The following is a 13,500-nucleotide window of genomic DNA, read 5'->3' as shown; positions in this document are numbered from 1 at the left end:
CTGAGCTCAACACACATCCTAAAGCCCCCATCCTGTTTGCGTACTAAAACCACAGATGACAACTACTCGGAGGACTCCATCTCCTCCATCATCCCAGCCTCTATCAGCTTACAAAGTTTACACTTCATCTCTTCCTCGTCGCCAGTGAAGCAAGGGAGGCCAGAGCAAGTAAGTGAAACAATGAAGTTTATTCTTCAGGAAACTGACCCCTCATCCACCCAGCCACAAAGCCCCTTCAACTGAAAAGAATGTGGAACCCTGTACAGCAGTAAAGATACCAGGGTTCCATTACAACACTCAGCCAATCGTGTTTATGTACACATTCCCTTTTCTTCAGCACAAGAAACACAACACAACTTACCAGACGTCCTAAATTATAGTAACAGTCTGGATATTTTTTTCTATGTTTGATTGCTGTCCAGTAGCTTTTTTCAGCTTCATCAAACCTCTTTAGGCTATTCTGTACAATTCCAAGGTTCATCCACGCTGCTGCAAAATCAGGCCTGGGAAACATGGAAAACAAGATTAAAACATAAAGCCGGAACTACATACAAAACACAACACAATACATTGCTTTATTTGCTCTGCTCAGTGAAGGGAAGTCTTTTTCACATACTGTATCTGTACAGCCAAGGAAAGCACTTCCGACGCTTCCTGGAGTTCATTCCTTTCCTTTAAGATGTTACCAAGGTTGTTCATGGCATGTACATATTTGGAGTTCAACCTGAAAGACAATTAAAAGAATTGCTCAGATGAATCACAGAACCATATTATTAATTGTGAAAACATGTATTTCCCAATCTAGGATTGCCATAATGCTATTGCGCTGCTTTTGTGGCAATAGTTCCCATGTTTCTTTTCCTTCCTTCAGGAGCACATCAGCACCATTTTGAACCAGTGTAAAACATCCATTTTAGAATGGTAACAACATTTAATGGTTTTTAGATGAAGGAAAAACTCCAATATATATCCCTGTCCTATCAGAGACATATTAATTGAAGGGATGTTTAGTGAGCAACTAATAAGTGACCTACCTCGGGGAGCACTGAAATCAACTAGGAGGTCAATACAGCAACATGAGATAAGTGCAGCCAAGCCAAACTATTTGCCAGACCTCTTTTTTGCAAACCACTCTTCTAACACAACAATATTTCACATGGGAACAGCAGTTGGACAACTGATAAAAAAAAGCCATGTAACAACCACATATCAAAATGGCTGTGCAAGCCTTTCCAACTTCTCTTATTTTAGCAAACGTCTTATTCCTAAACCAGCTAACCAAACTTTCGCTATTGGGTTGGAACTCTGAGACCGGGCAATGATTTATTTATGTTCGAAAACTTGTCCAAGTTCATAGACGAGACACTATTTACTTTTGTGTCCACTCTGCCCTCATATTTGGGGGACACTAAAGATTTTCTGAAACATGTAAACAAAAATCCTTGGGGAAAATGCTTATGCTTGCTACTCTTGATGTATTTTCATTGTACACCTAAATAGATCAAATGGTCGGTGTAAAAGTGTGTAAACATTATTTGGATACACGTTGCTTGAATTATTTGTCCCATACAAAGATGATTCTTGAGATGCTTGCCTTTTGTCGGAACAACATTGTTTTTTATTTGAAAGCTCATTTTACCATTAGGTCAGGGCACCTCCCTATGCCAATTTCACCACGAGTTGGTGGGAAGATACGAATGTTTGGCAGCCTTTGAATTGCCAATATACTGAAAAAGTAAGACGTATTCATAATTTGGAAGGGGAATAAGTCAAGTTGGTTACAATTTGTCAAACATCTGAATCCAAACAGTATTCATTTATGCTTTACTGAGACACACTCTCAATTAGAAATTGTGTTTTTGGATGTCGGTGTCAAGTTTGATGCTCAAGGGTTGAAGACTGCTCTTTGAAAATTCACTTGTTCCTCCATGCCACCAGTAGCCATTCGGTGAGTTGCAAAAAAGGTATACCTTATGGTGAATTCGTATGGTATCATCACAATTGTTCAGACATTTTGAATTTTGCTGATGAATGTTCTAGAGCAGCTCATCATTTTCAAGCACCTGGCCTGTGGAGTAATTGAGAGTGCTTATTTGAAAGCCACAAGCTTCAATCGCTGAGCGATTTTTAATCGCCGCAGTTTTAACCTAACGGGAGGCTCAATTCATACTCATTTTTTGTACTACCTCCCAAAATATCAGTGTTAAGTTGAAGAAGACTCATTCCAAGTAAAAGTCCATCAGCTTTATTTAAATAAAGCAGTACAAGGCCCTCCTGCAACAGTCTTGTAACTGACAACCCATCAAGACGTGTGTTGCTTTATCTCCCGGTTAGAACCCCCAGCCAATATAGGTGACAGTGAAAACATTCCAGGCTGCCTTGAGACAAAATACACATCTGATGCGATGACATCCTAAGTTGCACAGCAACTTAGTAAACACTTGCAGCAACCCAAAAGATGCAGCTCATTTAAATGATGCCGTCACCATTCTATACATGAATATATACAATGACAACTATGTACATATCAAGACGCATCAGACATATTATTCAAAGGCATTGGCATGTGTTGTGCCTAGTGGTCCTTGCCTTACTTTCAGGAAGTCGCATTCAACTAAAGATAAATTGGTGTCTAGCTTTTTACCCTCTGCTAACATCAATGCGGCTACAGGTACATAGATGTCAAGTCAAGGGCTTTCATAAGTGTAAAAATGTAAAGTGTGCATCAATGCGGTACCTTCTAACACTTATGTGCATCCTGTTATGGGGGTTTCGTGCACTATTCAACACATTATTACATGCACGTGGTCTATGTTTGCAGCTGCTTGAGTAAAACATGGTATGTTGGCAGTACGACATGCAAATTGAAAGGGCAATTACTCCAGAATGTGCGTGCTATCAGAACTGATGACCATTCATATCCCATAGCAAAACATGTATTTGAGCAAAATGAGAGCAATATCGATTTGTTGTCTTTTTTGGGAATGGAAATTTACCTGTACATCCACGAGGAGGTGATAGAAAGCGTAAACTATGTCAACCTGAAACTAAAATGATTTTGGACTTGGACACCAAAGGCAATAATAACTATGAGCAACTGTACACTTTTGTTGGAGTTTAGAAGCCACGAGTTGATGCAGTTCCATTTCTTGTCTTTTTTTAATATTCAGCTTTCATCCACATGTCTGTTTTATTTATGTGAGGATTTTTATTATTTTATTCAGGTGCTGTGATAAGATATGTACAAAAGGTCGTGTTTTTTTTGAGTATTTGGTTCCATGTGCCAATATGATCCAAATTCACCCACTGATAAATGTTTAGTTGTACTCTGGCCCTTAGTTTATTTACATGGGCCCACTCAATGGGTCTTGGATCCTTGGTGATGGTGGGCTTTATTTTTCAGTGAGATCTCGCCCCTTTTTTCAAAGGTTTCGTTTTGTGGTTCGCACCATGCACCTTATTTTTGATCATGGCCCATAGATGTAGTTATTTAGCACTTTAATATCTTTCTTGCATTGGACATGTTTAATTGCACTTTAATACTGTACATGCACTTTGCATGGAATCAAATTGTATTTGCACACTAATACCCTTTGAAAGAATGCTGTATCTGGCTCTATGTTCATTTTATGTATGCCTATTTCAACGGTGTTTCAACTTAACATGGTGGGTGGCTCATTTTTCTCATGGGCATCCAGCTATTTTGCTGAGTGCCGTGATTTGCTGCTAGCACTATGCACTTTGCTTTGACTAGGGCCATTGATGGGGTCATCCTGTTTTAATCTGTATTTGGTATATGTTCATCTATAGTATTGGCACTGTAGCCCTGAACTTCTGGTATGCTTGGATATGTGTTGCATTAACACTTTCTAATTCGCACAAAGCACTTTGCTCTTGAAGTTTTGAGTAGAACAACTGGTAGATCGCCTGTGCACTATGCACTTTAATTGGAATCCATGTTTCCTGTTTATTGCTTGGATGATGAATTCTGCATTTTTTGCAATTCTATTATGGTTGCTATGCCAGGTGCATTGTACTTATGTTATTCTATCTATATGATGCCAGGATGTCTCTTCAAGGTGTTCTTTAGTCACCTTGGCGTTTTATATGTGAGTCAGTTTCACAGTTGCCTAATATCCGTGATTATATCATTTAAATGTTCACTGGTTAATGTTTTTGCATATGAAGCATTGTATTTGTAATTTCAGCATTTTGTAGTCGCGTGGCAATGCAGTGGCATTATAGTTGCCCTAGATATGATTATGGTAATTAAATACGGCATGCCGCCTACGTCCAAACTGCAGCCTCCCATTAATTACAGGTTTTGTAGTTTTTGCCGGCTTTATTTATCTGCTAGTACATGCGGTTACACTTTGGCCCGTGTCTGTATTGATCATTGGCATGTATAATGGGCTAATTTAACAACATTGGTCCTAACGGTTGAGTTTAACATTGACATGGCTCCCACTTTAACCAACTGGGCCTAAACGCATTTTAGTTAGGGTAGTGACCTCAGAACTATGAGCCTTGCATTAGTATAAAATGGATGCTGGGTTTACTTCCTGTTACAATGCAGCACTAAAGCCCTTAGAAATGAAAGTAGGACTAGGTCTGTATGTTGATTGTTGTGTGAACAAGCACCATGTGGTGCAACACGTGTCTCATTGGAACACCTGCTCCCACTTTCACTCTTTCACTCTGGCTGCCATCCTTGGGCCCTCTCCCTGCGCCTTCCTGTGAGGCAAAAAACGTTTGTGTAATCTTCGACTCCACTCTCTCCTTCTCTCCTCAAATCACGGACCTCTCCAAGAAGGCCCACTTCCAGCTGCACCTCCTCAGAGGTATTCTTCGTTTTCTCACTTTCCCCCAGAAGATCACTGTCTCCAGAGCCCTGGTTCTCTCTAGGCTGTATTACTGCAACAGCCTCTTTCTAAATCTGCCCTCCTCTACTCTCTGCCCTCTGCAACTAATCCAGAACAGGACTGCAACACTCAAGCCAAGGGATTGTATCCCTCCAGCCCTAAAATCTCCCCACTGGCTCCCGGTGGCTGCAAGGATCAAGTTCAAGACTCTCTGCATCGTCCACAAGGGTTTCTGGGGCCCACATTACATCTAACTCTCTCTTCCTAAACATCTTCCTTCTTGAGCCTTTCGCTCAGCCACCTCCAACTCTATGAGGGTCAGATGCTTCTCCAGGCAGAGTGGGGGATAGATCTCTCTCCTCTGCAGGTGCCTCCCTGCCCCTCTCAAACTCTAGCAGGACCATCAGAGGTTCTGGAAGCAGCTCAAGAACCTGCTTCTGCGTTCTTTCTCCCTCTCCCCTGTTGATCTAGCTGTCTGCGCTGCTGACTGGTTGCCTGTCTACCCTCTGAACCTCTATGGGCACCAGGCTCCTCCATGACCAGTAGCCACTGCACTGCCTGTGGGCCTACCGTGCACTTAGGGGCTGTATCTGTAACCCTACAGTCCCCTGCCTCCTTGACTTACCCAGAGCTGCCTGCCCGGACTGCACGTCCCCTTCTCTCTCTTGGCACTTCTACCCCACCCCCCCCTGCACTTGCACCATCCGATTGACACTAGGCCTAGCAAGTTCAGTTGCTTTGTCTTTCCGCTGTCTTCCCTACCTCGTCTTACATCGCCTAGAAACACTTGTGTACAGGCGCGTTATAAATGACTCATCCTATCATATCATTACCTCTTCATCAACTCCCTGAGGCTTTGTTTAATTAAAATGTTATGGTGAATTTATTCAACATTTTTCAACTTTATTTGGGAATTTAAAGGTTCTTTGTGTGCAGTCCTCTCACTCTTTATGTGAGTGTTGTGAAAATAATGATTTAACTATGCACTTATTTATTTCGGGTTATTTGTTGGGTATTTCTTGCCGCTGTGAAGCTTTTTTTAAAGTCCAGCATTTGGATACAAACATATACGTTCAGATTCTTTGCCAAAACACTGGCAGTTATCTAAAAATAATGTGCACGTTTTTGTGGGGCTGTATATGCTAAAAGAGGATCTCCCCAAGCATCAGTCGTAGAGGCAGTTCTCCGTGGGTCTTCGGGTTACTATGTCCTGCAGGAGGGTGCCCCATGTGGAGCCGAGAGCCGCGGAGGATCCTGCGTGCAGAAGAAGCAGCATTCTTGTGCTTCAGCGATTACCCAGAAAATGGGCCCCGGCTGATGAACACTCAGTTATAAAATGAGGTGAAGGTGTGGCCAAGTGAAGGCACGCCCCTGCACGCTCTCCCCAGAAAAAATACAACCGCTAGGGAAAAAGGCCCAAGAGACTGCTTGCAAGGATAACAAGTAATTATTTCTACAAAATAGAAGTGCATCAACAAAGAACTCTGCTGCCGTCGAAGATTCTGCGAAATTGGGGGTATGCAGTGATCTAAAACGACATCTGGCGTCATCTATGTCGTCATTACATACAATGAAAAGCCATCAAGCTGGTTGGTGCAACCCTATACATGGGCGGCCCACTCCATAGGGGATACTAGGCTATTGGTCCCAGCCTTCTTTTCCGTCCATGTGGGTGCTGCTGGGCTCGTCATCTGCAGTATAACAGGGCCTAATAAGCAATTAGTTACTTTTGAAAACAAGACTACTCTATCATTGTAACAGTTCACCTGGCAAACACATATGGGCCCAGGAGGAGAGCTGAGGTCATACTGACTCACATACTTCACTCATTCCCAGATGCGCCGCAGCCTCCCAAGGTTCTCCACCCTCGCTTTGAGCTATAATTTCATCCCTGCCTGGTACCTCACAGCATAAATCAAGTGACTCAAATGTGAAGGCAAGATAGCCTTGCTTTCTGATCTTTGTGATCGATCGAGGGTCAGACCGCTTTAGGCCTGTGGTCTAGGCCTGGCTGGCACCGTGGTATGTGGGGGTCTTGGTATCAAAGCATAGAAGGATTGAAACTCTGAAGCAGGAGGTGTTGGGACAGGCTTGTAACTCGCTGGAGCTCACTCCTGGTGTGGGTTATGTCTGTGCTAATAAGACATGCCTAATACTAACACGTTTGGTGCTTTCACTGCGCTTGGGCCTACGTTCCAAAATGGCTGCCAACAACTAAGATGGCATTTACACTAGCCTCTATCATTATAGCTACTAATGCATGCACTACACAATCATGCACCCTCCTGCATGCAAGCCCCCTCTCCGTGCTCCCTCGAATTGTGAACTATGGTTTGTTTTTTATTTGGAATCGCCTAGGGGGGGACGAAGACCCTCTTTCCTTCCCAACACAAATAAGCAGTAAGGTAAGGTTGGAGAGTCGGTCTGCTGGGTTGATTTAATCCCTTAAATGCTAAGAGCATCTATGTTCGTCCTGATTTCCCATAAGAAATCATTCTTGGCTCTGCCAACTCCAGCAGTTAAATTAAAGTCACCTCATTCACTGTACTTTTGAATGGAGTGGTTTTGCCACTAGTTCGAAGAGCCTAATCTTCCTATTCACTTTCTTACTCATTGATGCTTTGGAGCTTTTTAGGACACCTGAAGCGGGCGGAACTTGAGGCTGATAAAGCCTGTGTATGTTTCATAACCCTTCAGATTAAGGCTACTTACATTTGGGTGAGAGCACGTCACTAATTTCAGTTGTGGAGGCTCAGTAAGGACACAACCCCCTCTTTAAAGTGTTGCAGTGTAACATTCTTCGCTTCCACTAGTTTTCTCACATTACAAAATGAAAGGAGGCAAAAAGCGTTATACCTCAGGAGCAAAGAGGACAAGTCTGTGCACAATTTAAATAATGCATCCTCTGGAGCCGAAAATGGCATTGTAGCAGAGGGGCAAGCAAAAATACCTCTTTCTTTCCCCAACAGGAAGTGCTCCTGTATAGTGAAGTCATTGTAAAAGATAACATAGGCCTTGGACCAACTAACAACTTATGTGTGACCAATGAGGAGGGATAACGTGAAGTAAGCCTAAGCCTTTCATATTGCGCATCAATCATAAGTGCAAAACATCACTTTGTTCGAGGCCTTTCCGAGTTTGGAAGAAGAAATCTTGGCACTTTGAATTCCAGCCAGCGCATCACTTTGTCTTTTCATTCCTTCAGATAACCACACTTGTAACTCTTCGGGTGATACGGAAGGAACTCAAGTGGATACGGTTATTTCCCTTGTATCATCCCATTGATATGACAACTCAGACTTTCCTGAAGTTACTCATGGCTCTTCATTGAGGGCCAGTTCGATCGCAGACCTTAATTTGATTTTGCAATCGATTGTGCGCTTATACAATATTATCATCGTAGATGTTAAATCCCACACCCTCCACCTGGCAGAAATACTGAGAATAATTAACATATTAAAACAGTCTGCTCCTTCATCCGAAACCCGGAATCCACACCTGCTTTCTGAAAAAACAGGTCAGGGGATTCATTGTGAGCTTGTGCCTTCCACCAACTTGAATTAACGTTTTACTGATGTGCCTCCACTTTGTGCTATGTTTCAAAAAGAAATAGCGCCTCTGAGGGAGATTTTAAAGGAAGGGAATAAAATTGACAAGCATGAGGTTCCATCCAGGAGGGCAAATAAGAACCTCGCAAAAAAATAATCAGAAAGGGTCTCGAAAAAGTTAAAGAAACATTATTGGGATAGCTAATCATACTCAAGATGCCCTCCCAAGCAGTGTAGTACTCACAGACAAAGAAGTGGCCAAAAAGAAAACGACAAAGAAAAAGAAGAAATCGAAACAGCAGGTAGACATTCAGGGCTTCTTCTGAATGGCTGGTGAGGACGGCGGTCAGGAGAGATTTGAGGATGGCCTATTCAGTAGCCCCATAGACAGTGTTAGGGAGGATGGATGCAAACTAATAGCTCCTCCTAAACAGATTCAGTCTGATGATGGGGGAGGGGGTGAGGTTAAGTGTCATGGCTATCAAGACGGTTCCTCACTTACACCACTGTGAAGTGGCAATTCAGGGTGATCAGGCTAGGACTGATCCCGCTTATCTACATCGAAGAACCAAGATACTGTGTGGTAATGCTCTGTGTATAAATTTGGAGTCTGCATTTAAGGACGATTAGGGGTTACCCCTGAACAGATCAAAAGTTTTGGACATTTTTATTGGTATTTCCAGATCTGGCAGCCCTATCAACCAAGGATATAAAACTGGTTGAATTTCATGAAAGGTCCTCACTCAATAACGTCAGCTTCAATTCTACTCTAAATTTATGTTTCCTTTTGGTACAAAATACTCATGAAGCCTTACTGCAACAAGGTTAGGACTCCTTTTATTCTAACGACATACAACACAGTCTCGTCAAATCGTGAGGATAGCCACAAGTTCAAGAATTACAGGTGCACCTCAAGTATATCCTCATAAGTAAAAGACTTGCATATAAAATGATTAATTGATAAGGACGACAGAATGTCTTTAGTGTTGACACCTGGCCGGACTACCAATGTAATTGGTCATGGCTATCCACTGCCGTACCGGTTTATTGTTTTGATGCTTATATAGTGCTTTTATGCAAAGTGCTGTACATGATAACAGTGCAAGTACAAAACATTAATAAATGATTCAAAACACCACAGCTAGGGAAATTTACATGCCAGAGTGCGGGAAGGCAGATTGAAGGAAATAAGATTTTAAACGTTTCTTGAATTGTTAAAGAGAAGAACAAGAATGAATGTTAAGTGCAATAGCGTTCCAGAGTTTAGGACCTAGAAGATGGGATGATCTGAAGTGTGAAGAAGCACGTAGAGTATGAGGGACATTCAGAAAAAAAGTGTAGCAGAACAGAGATTACCAGATGGTTGATATAATGATAGAAGGGAACAAAGATAAGGAGGAGCTAAAGCATGTATACATTTAAAGACGAGACAAAGAATCTGATATTCAAAATGTTAATGAATTGGTAGCCAATTTAAATGAGCAAGATAAGAAGAAATAAGAGCAGATATAGGAAGACGAAAAATAGTTGTACCTGCAGAGTGCAAGATGGGGTGTAAAGGAATAAGGACATTTAGGAAATCCAACGTAAAGAGAGCAACAGTAGTGAAAACGAGAAAGAACCATAGAATGTCATACAACTGGAAACAACAGGATTTGACTACCATAGTGATCTGAGTTTGCAAAGAAAAAGAGTCAAAAATAATACCTAAATTACAAGCCTGTCTTGAGAAGGTGAGCTGTAGTTGTGTGAAGGATATAAAAAGAGGCAAAGACATTTTGGGAGAAGCAGGAAAGAAAAGGATTCCATGTTGTAGGGATTTAAGCAAAGAAAACAAGAGGCCATTAACAATGTTATGGCAGTTAGACAAGCAGACAGACATTATTGAATATAATCAGTGAATGATGATATAATATGATAGGTTATTTATAACGCGCTTAACACCCAGAAGTTTCTAATCGTGGGCCCGGGGATCGAACCTGTGTTGCTCAGTGTCGTCTTACTTCCAAGTTGCCGCTGAGCTATCCTCCCGAGACGGAAATGATACAAGAATCTGGGTGTCATCTGCATGAAGGTGGACTTCAAACCCATGGCCAAATATTAAAGAAGCTAATGGAGAGGTATAGAGAGTGAACAAAAGAGACCGAGAACAGAACCCAGGTGAACAACACCAGGAGGGGAAGAGAAGGAGCGGGAAGAAGAAACTTTCCAAGAGACACTGAAAGAACGATTAGAAAGATAGGAGTTAAACCATGTAAGAACTGTACCAGAAAAGCCCAAGGAAGAGGGGGTGGTGATTAAAGTGGAGTGAACGACTGTATCAAACACAGCACTAATTCTAAAAGAATCATAGTAGAAGACAGCTTAAGATGGCGAGCATAGGAAATGGAAATGGAAACAGATAAGAGCAGTTTCAGTTGAGAAGCCAAACCGAAATCCAGATTGGTGAGGAGGAAGAAGGTTTTGAGAATTGAGAGTAAAAGTTGAGCGTGAACTAGTCTTTCAAGGAGTTTAGACAAAGAAAGGAAAAAAGAAATAGGACGAAAATTAACAGTGTTGGAAGAATCAAGAGGGTTTATTTAGTAAAGGAATGACATTAGCAGTTTTGAAGATAGAAGGAAAAATCCTGACAAAGACAGATTAATGAAAGTAGTTAAAATGGACAAAAGGATTCCAAGATGGCCGCTGACACCAGATAGACATGCGTCGACGGCGCTCCGGAGCTCTCCACCTGAATTAAGCGGTTCCACCACCCCTTACAGGCAGACTAGTGCACAAAAGTAACAAGCTGCTGTCCGCTGCTCCCGTGGGCAATTGTGGCCGTGACTGTATCCAGCAGGGGAAAAGGAACGGAGGCGCGAAGCCCAGCGAGCAACAGAGGCCCGTGGAAGAAAAGAGACGCAACGGGCCGACTGAAACCTGTCTTGTCAGAGATGGCGGGCTGAGGCGGGATGGGATCACGGCTCTGCTCTCGTCCCTCCGAACAACGGAAGGAGAAGGTCAGCCTCTGGAGAGTGACCGCGGGTCCAGCTAAGTGCCTGGCTCCCTCCCCGCCCAACGTGTGAACCTAATTTCCGTGGCGCTTACCCGGGTGGCGCAGGCTGGGAGAGGAAGGAGGATCGGTGGCCTGCCCCAGCGCAAAATCCTCTGGCGGCACGGGGAAGTAGCCCTTCATATTACCTTGGCTGTGGGGGAGCCACCGGACCTGCCCACTGAGATGAGGCTCCAAGGCTCGGGGCGTACGCAGCGTTGGAGACTCGGCGCACAGCGGATAGGGGCTTGGCTTGGAGGGGCCCGCAGCAGCCGCCGCACACGTGGTGGGCAGAGACCTGGGCTCTGGCCGTGTCGGGGGTCGGCGGGCCTCCGAAGAGAGGAAGCGGTCCAGTGCGGCAGCGGGCTCCCTGCCGGAGTTGCGGAGGCATCGGCCCGCAGGGGCCTGAGGTGAGGACCGAGTTTAGTGGAGAGGGAGCACGGGGGAGCAGCGGTGGGGTGGTGTCCCGGCCGCTTCAGCCCCTAGGAGTATTTCGAGCAGACTACCCCCCCCACCCCCTCGTATGTCTGGCGGCCCTCGCTCCCGTTGCATGATTCAGCGGTTACCTCGGCACCAGCCCCCCTAATGAGAGCAGGCCTGGAGCGGGGCAGACGGACAGTACGTGCAGGAACATCAGCTGCCCTCCCTGGTCGCAAACAGAGCCCGGCATAGTAGGGCACACTGACTCGGCACAGGCAACAGGCTTCTAGATTGGCTCTGACCTGCTCAGTCTCTTCTACCCCAGGGATAAAGCCCAACTAGCCCCTAAGGCAGCACTTAAGACACCAAGGGCATTGCACCCAAGCCCAGACTAACGGAACAACTTAAGCGGCAGCACTAGCCTAATTAGCCTCTAAGGCTTCATTGGAGACACCAAGAGCATTCTATCCAAGCCCGGACGGGTGAAACAGTTTAAGGGGAAGCACTGACAGGGTTAGAGAGGCTCCCTGACTGCCAAAGCAGAGCCCAGTGGCTATTCATACTTGTCAACATCCCACAAATTTGGCGGCCAAGAACAAAAGCAAGGCAAACAAAAGTGGTGTGCCACAGGCGGATACATCAGGACCCCTGGTAACCATGTGGGTGAAGAAAGACACGGTTGATGAGCGCAGGACAACACAGGGGGAAACTTCGGGACAGGAGCACAACATCGAGAGCTCAGATTTGGCTGCACAAACATCACGCCAAGAGATGCTCTCCCTTCAAACGTCATTGGGAAGAACATTCCAGGACCAATTCCAATTAATGAGATCAGATATCAACAAGCAGTGGCAGAAATCAAGCCGGAAGTAGGTGAGCTGGGTGAGAGAACGGATATAGTTGAAAAAGGCCTACAGGAGGTGGGCAGGGAAACAATGGAGAATAGTGAGGCAATTGAGAGGCTGGACACAGCAACGCAAAACCTGGAGATCAGAATGGAAGACATGGAAAACAGGTCTTGAAGGATCAATATTAGACAGAAGCTTTTTCCAGAGACGGTACAGGACGGGGACCTGAAGGAGACTGTCCAAGGAATCTACACAGAGCTACTGGGGGAATCTTCCCCTGACAAGATAGAGCTAGACAGGGTCCACAGAGTGGGATACCTCAATAGGAACCCGAAAGCTAGGCCGTGAGACGCGCTAGCCGCATTCACACGATAATCCCAGAAAGAAGCCGTTCTCCGGGCTCCCAGACTAAAAGAGCCACTTTCATTTAATGATCAACGTACTGAATTGTATCAGGATCTCGCCACCAGTACCCAACTTAAACGGCGACAATGGAGCCTGTTAAGCTCAAAACTCAAAGAAAAAGAAATCAAGTACCGAGGCAGCACCGAGGGAGAGGGGGGGGCAGGGGAATTATGGGGATTGTTATGTTTGTTGAAAAATTCAGTAAAGAGAATTTTTTTAAAAAAATGGACGAAAGAAGCAGGTAAGGGATCAGAGGAAGCAGCAGTAGGATGTGCGCGAGAATTCAAAGAACTCACCTCACCCTCAGAAATTGGGGCAAAGGAAGAAAAGCAAGCAGAGGAAGCAGGATAATCCACTGTTAAATAGTCTGGAGGAGGCTGAACCAC

At 44.3% G+C, this 13,500-nt stretch overlaps 1 protein-coding gene across 1 annotated transcript in view; it reads right to left on the bottom strand.

Moving 5' to 3' along the window:
* Positions 1-13,500, bottom strand: part of TMTC4 (transmembrane O-mannosyltransferase targeting cadherins 4) — a 1,375,572-nt gene that overhangs the window by 303,979 nt on the left and 1,058,093 nt on the right. The window contains exons 13-14 of the mRNA XM_069637004.1: positions 617-724; positions 362-503 (exon numbers count right to left, since the gene is read on the bottom strand). Coding sequence (XP_069493105.1) covers positions 362-503; positions 617-724 — 250 coding nt within the window. The remainder of the gene's footprint in view (positions 1-361; positions 504-616; positions 725-13,500) is intronic.

The sequence above is a fragment of the Ambystoma mexicanum genome, chromosome 7p (genome assembly GCF_040938575.1).
Source record: "Ambystoma mexicanum isolate Mex_15411 chromosome 7p, UKY_AmexF1_1, whole genome shotgun sequence".
Taxonomy (NCBI): Eukaryota; Metazoa; Chordata; class Amphibia; order Caudata; family Ambystomatidae; genus Ambystoma; species Ambystoma mexicanum.
Note: the sequence above shows the minus strand (reverse complement) of the source record. Positions and strands in the feature narration are given on the sequence as shown.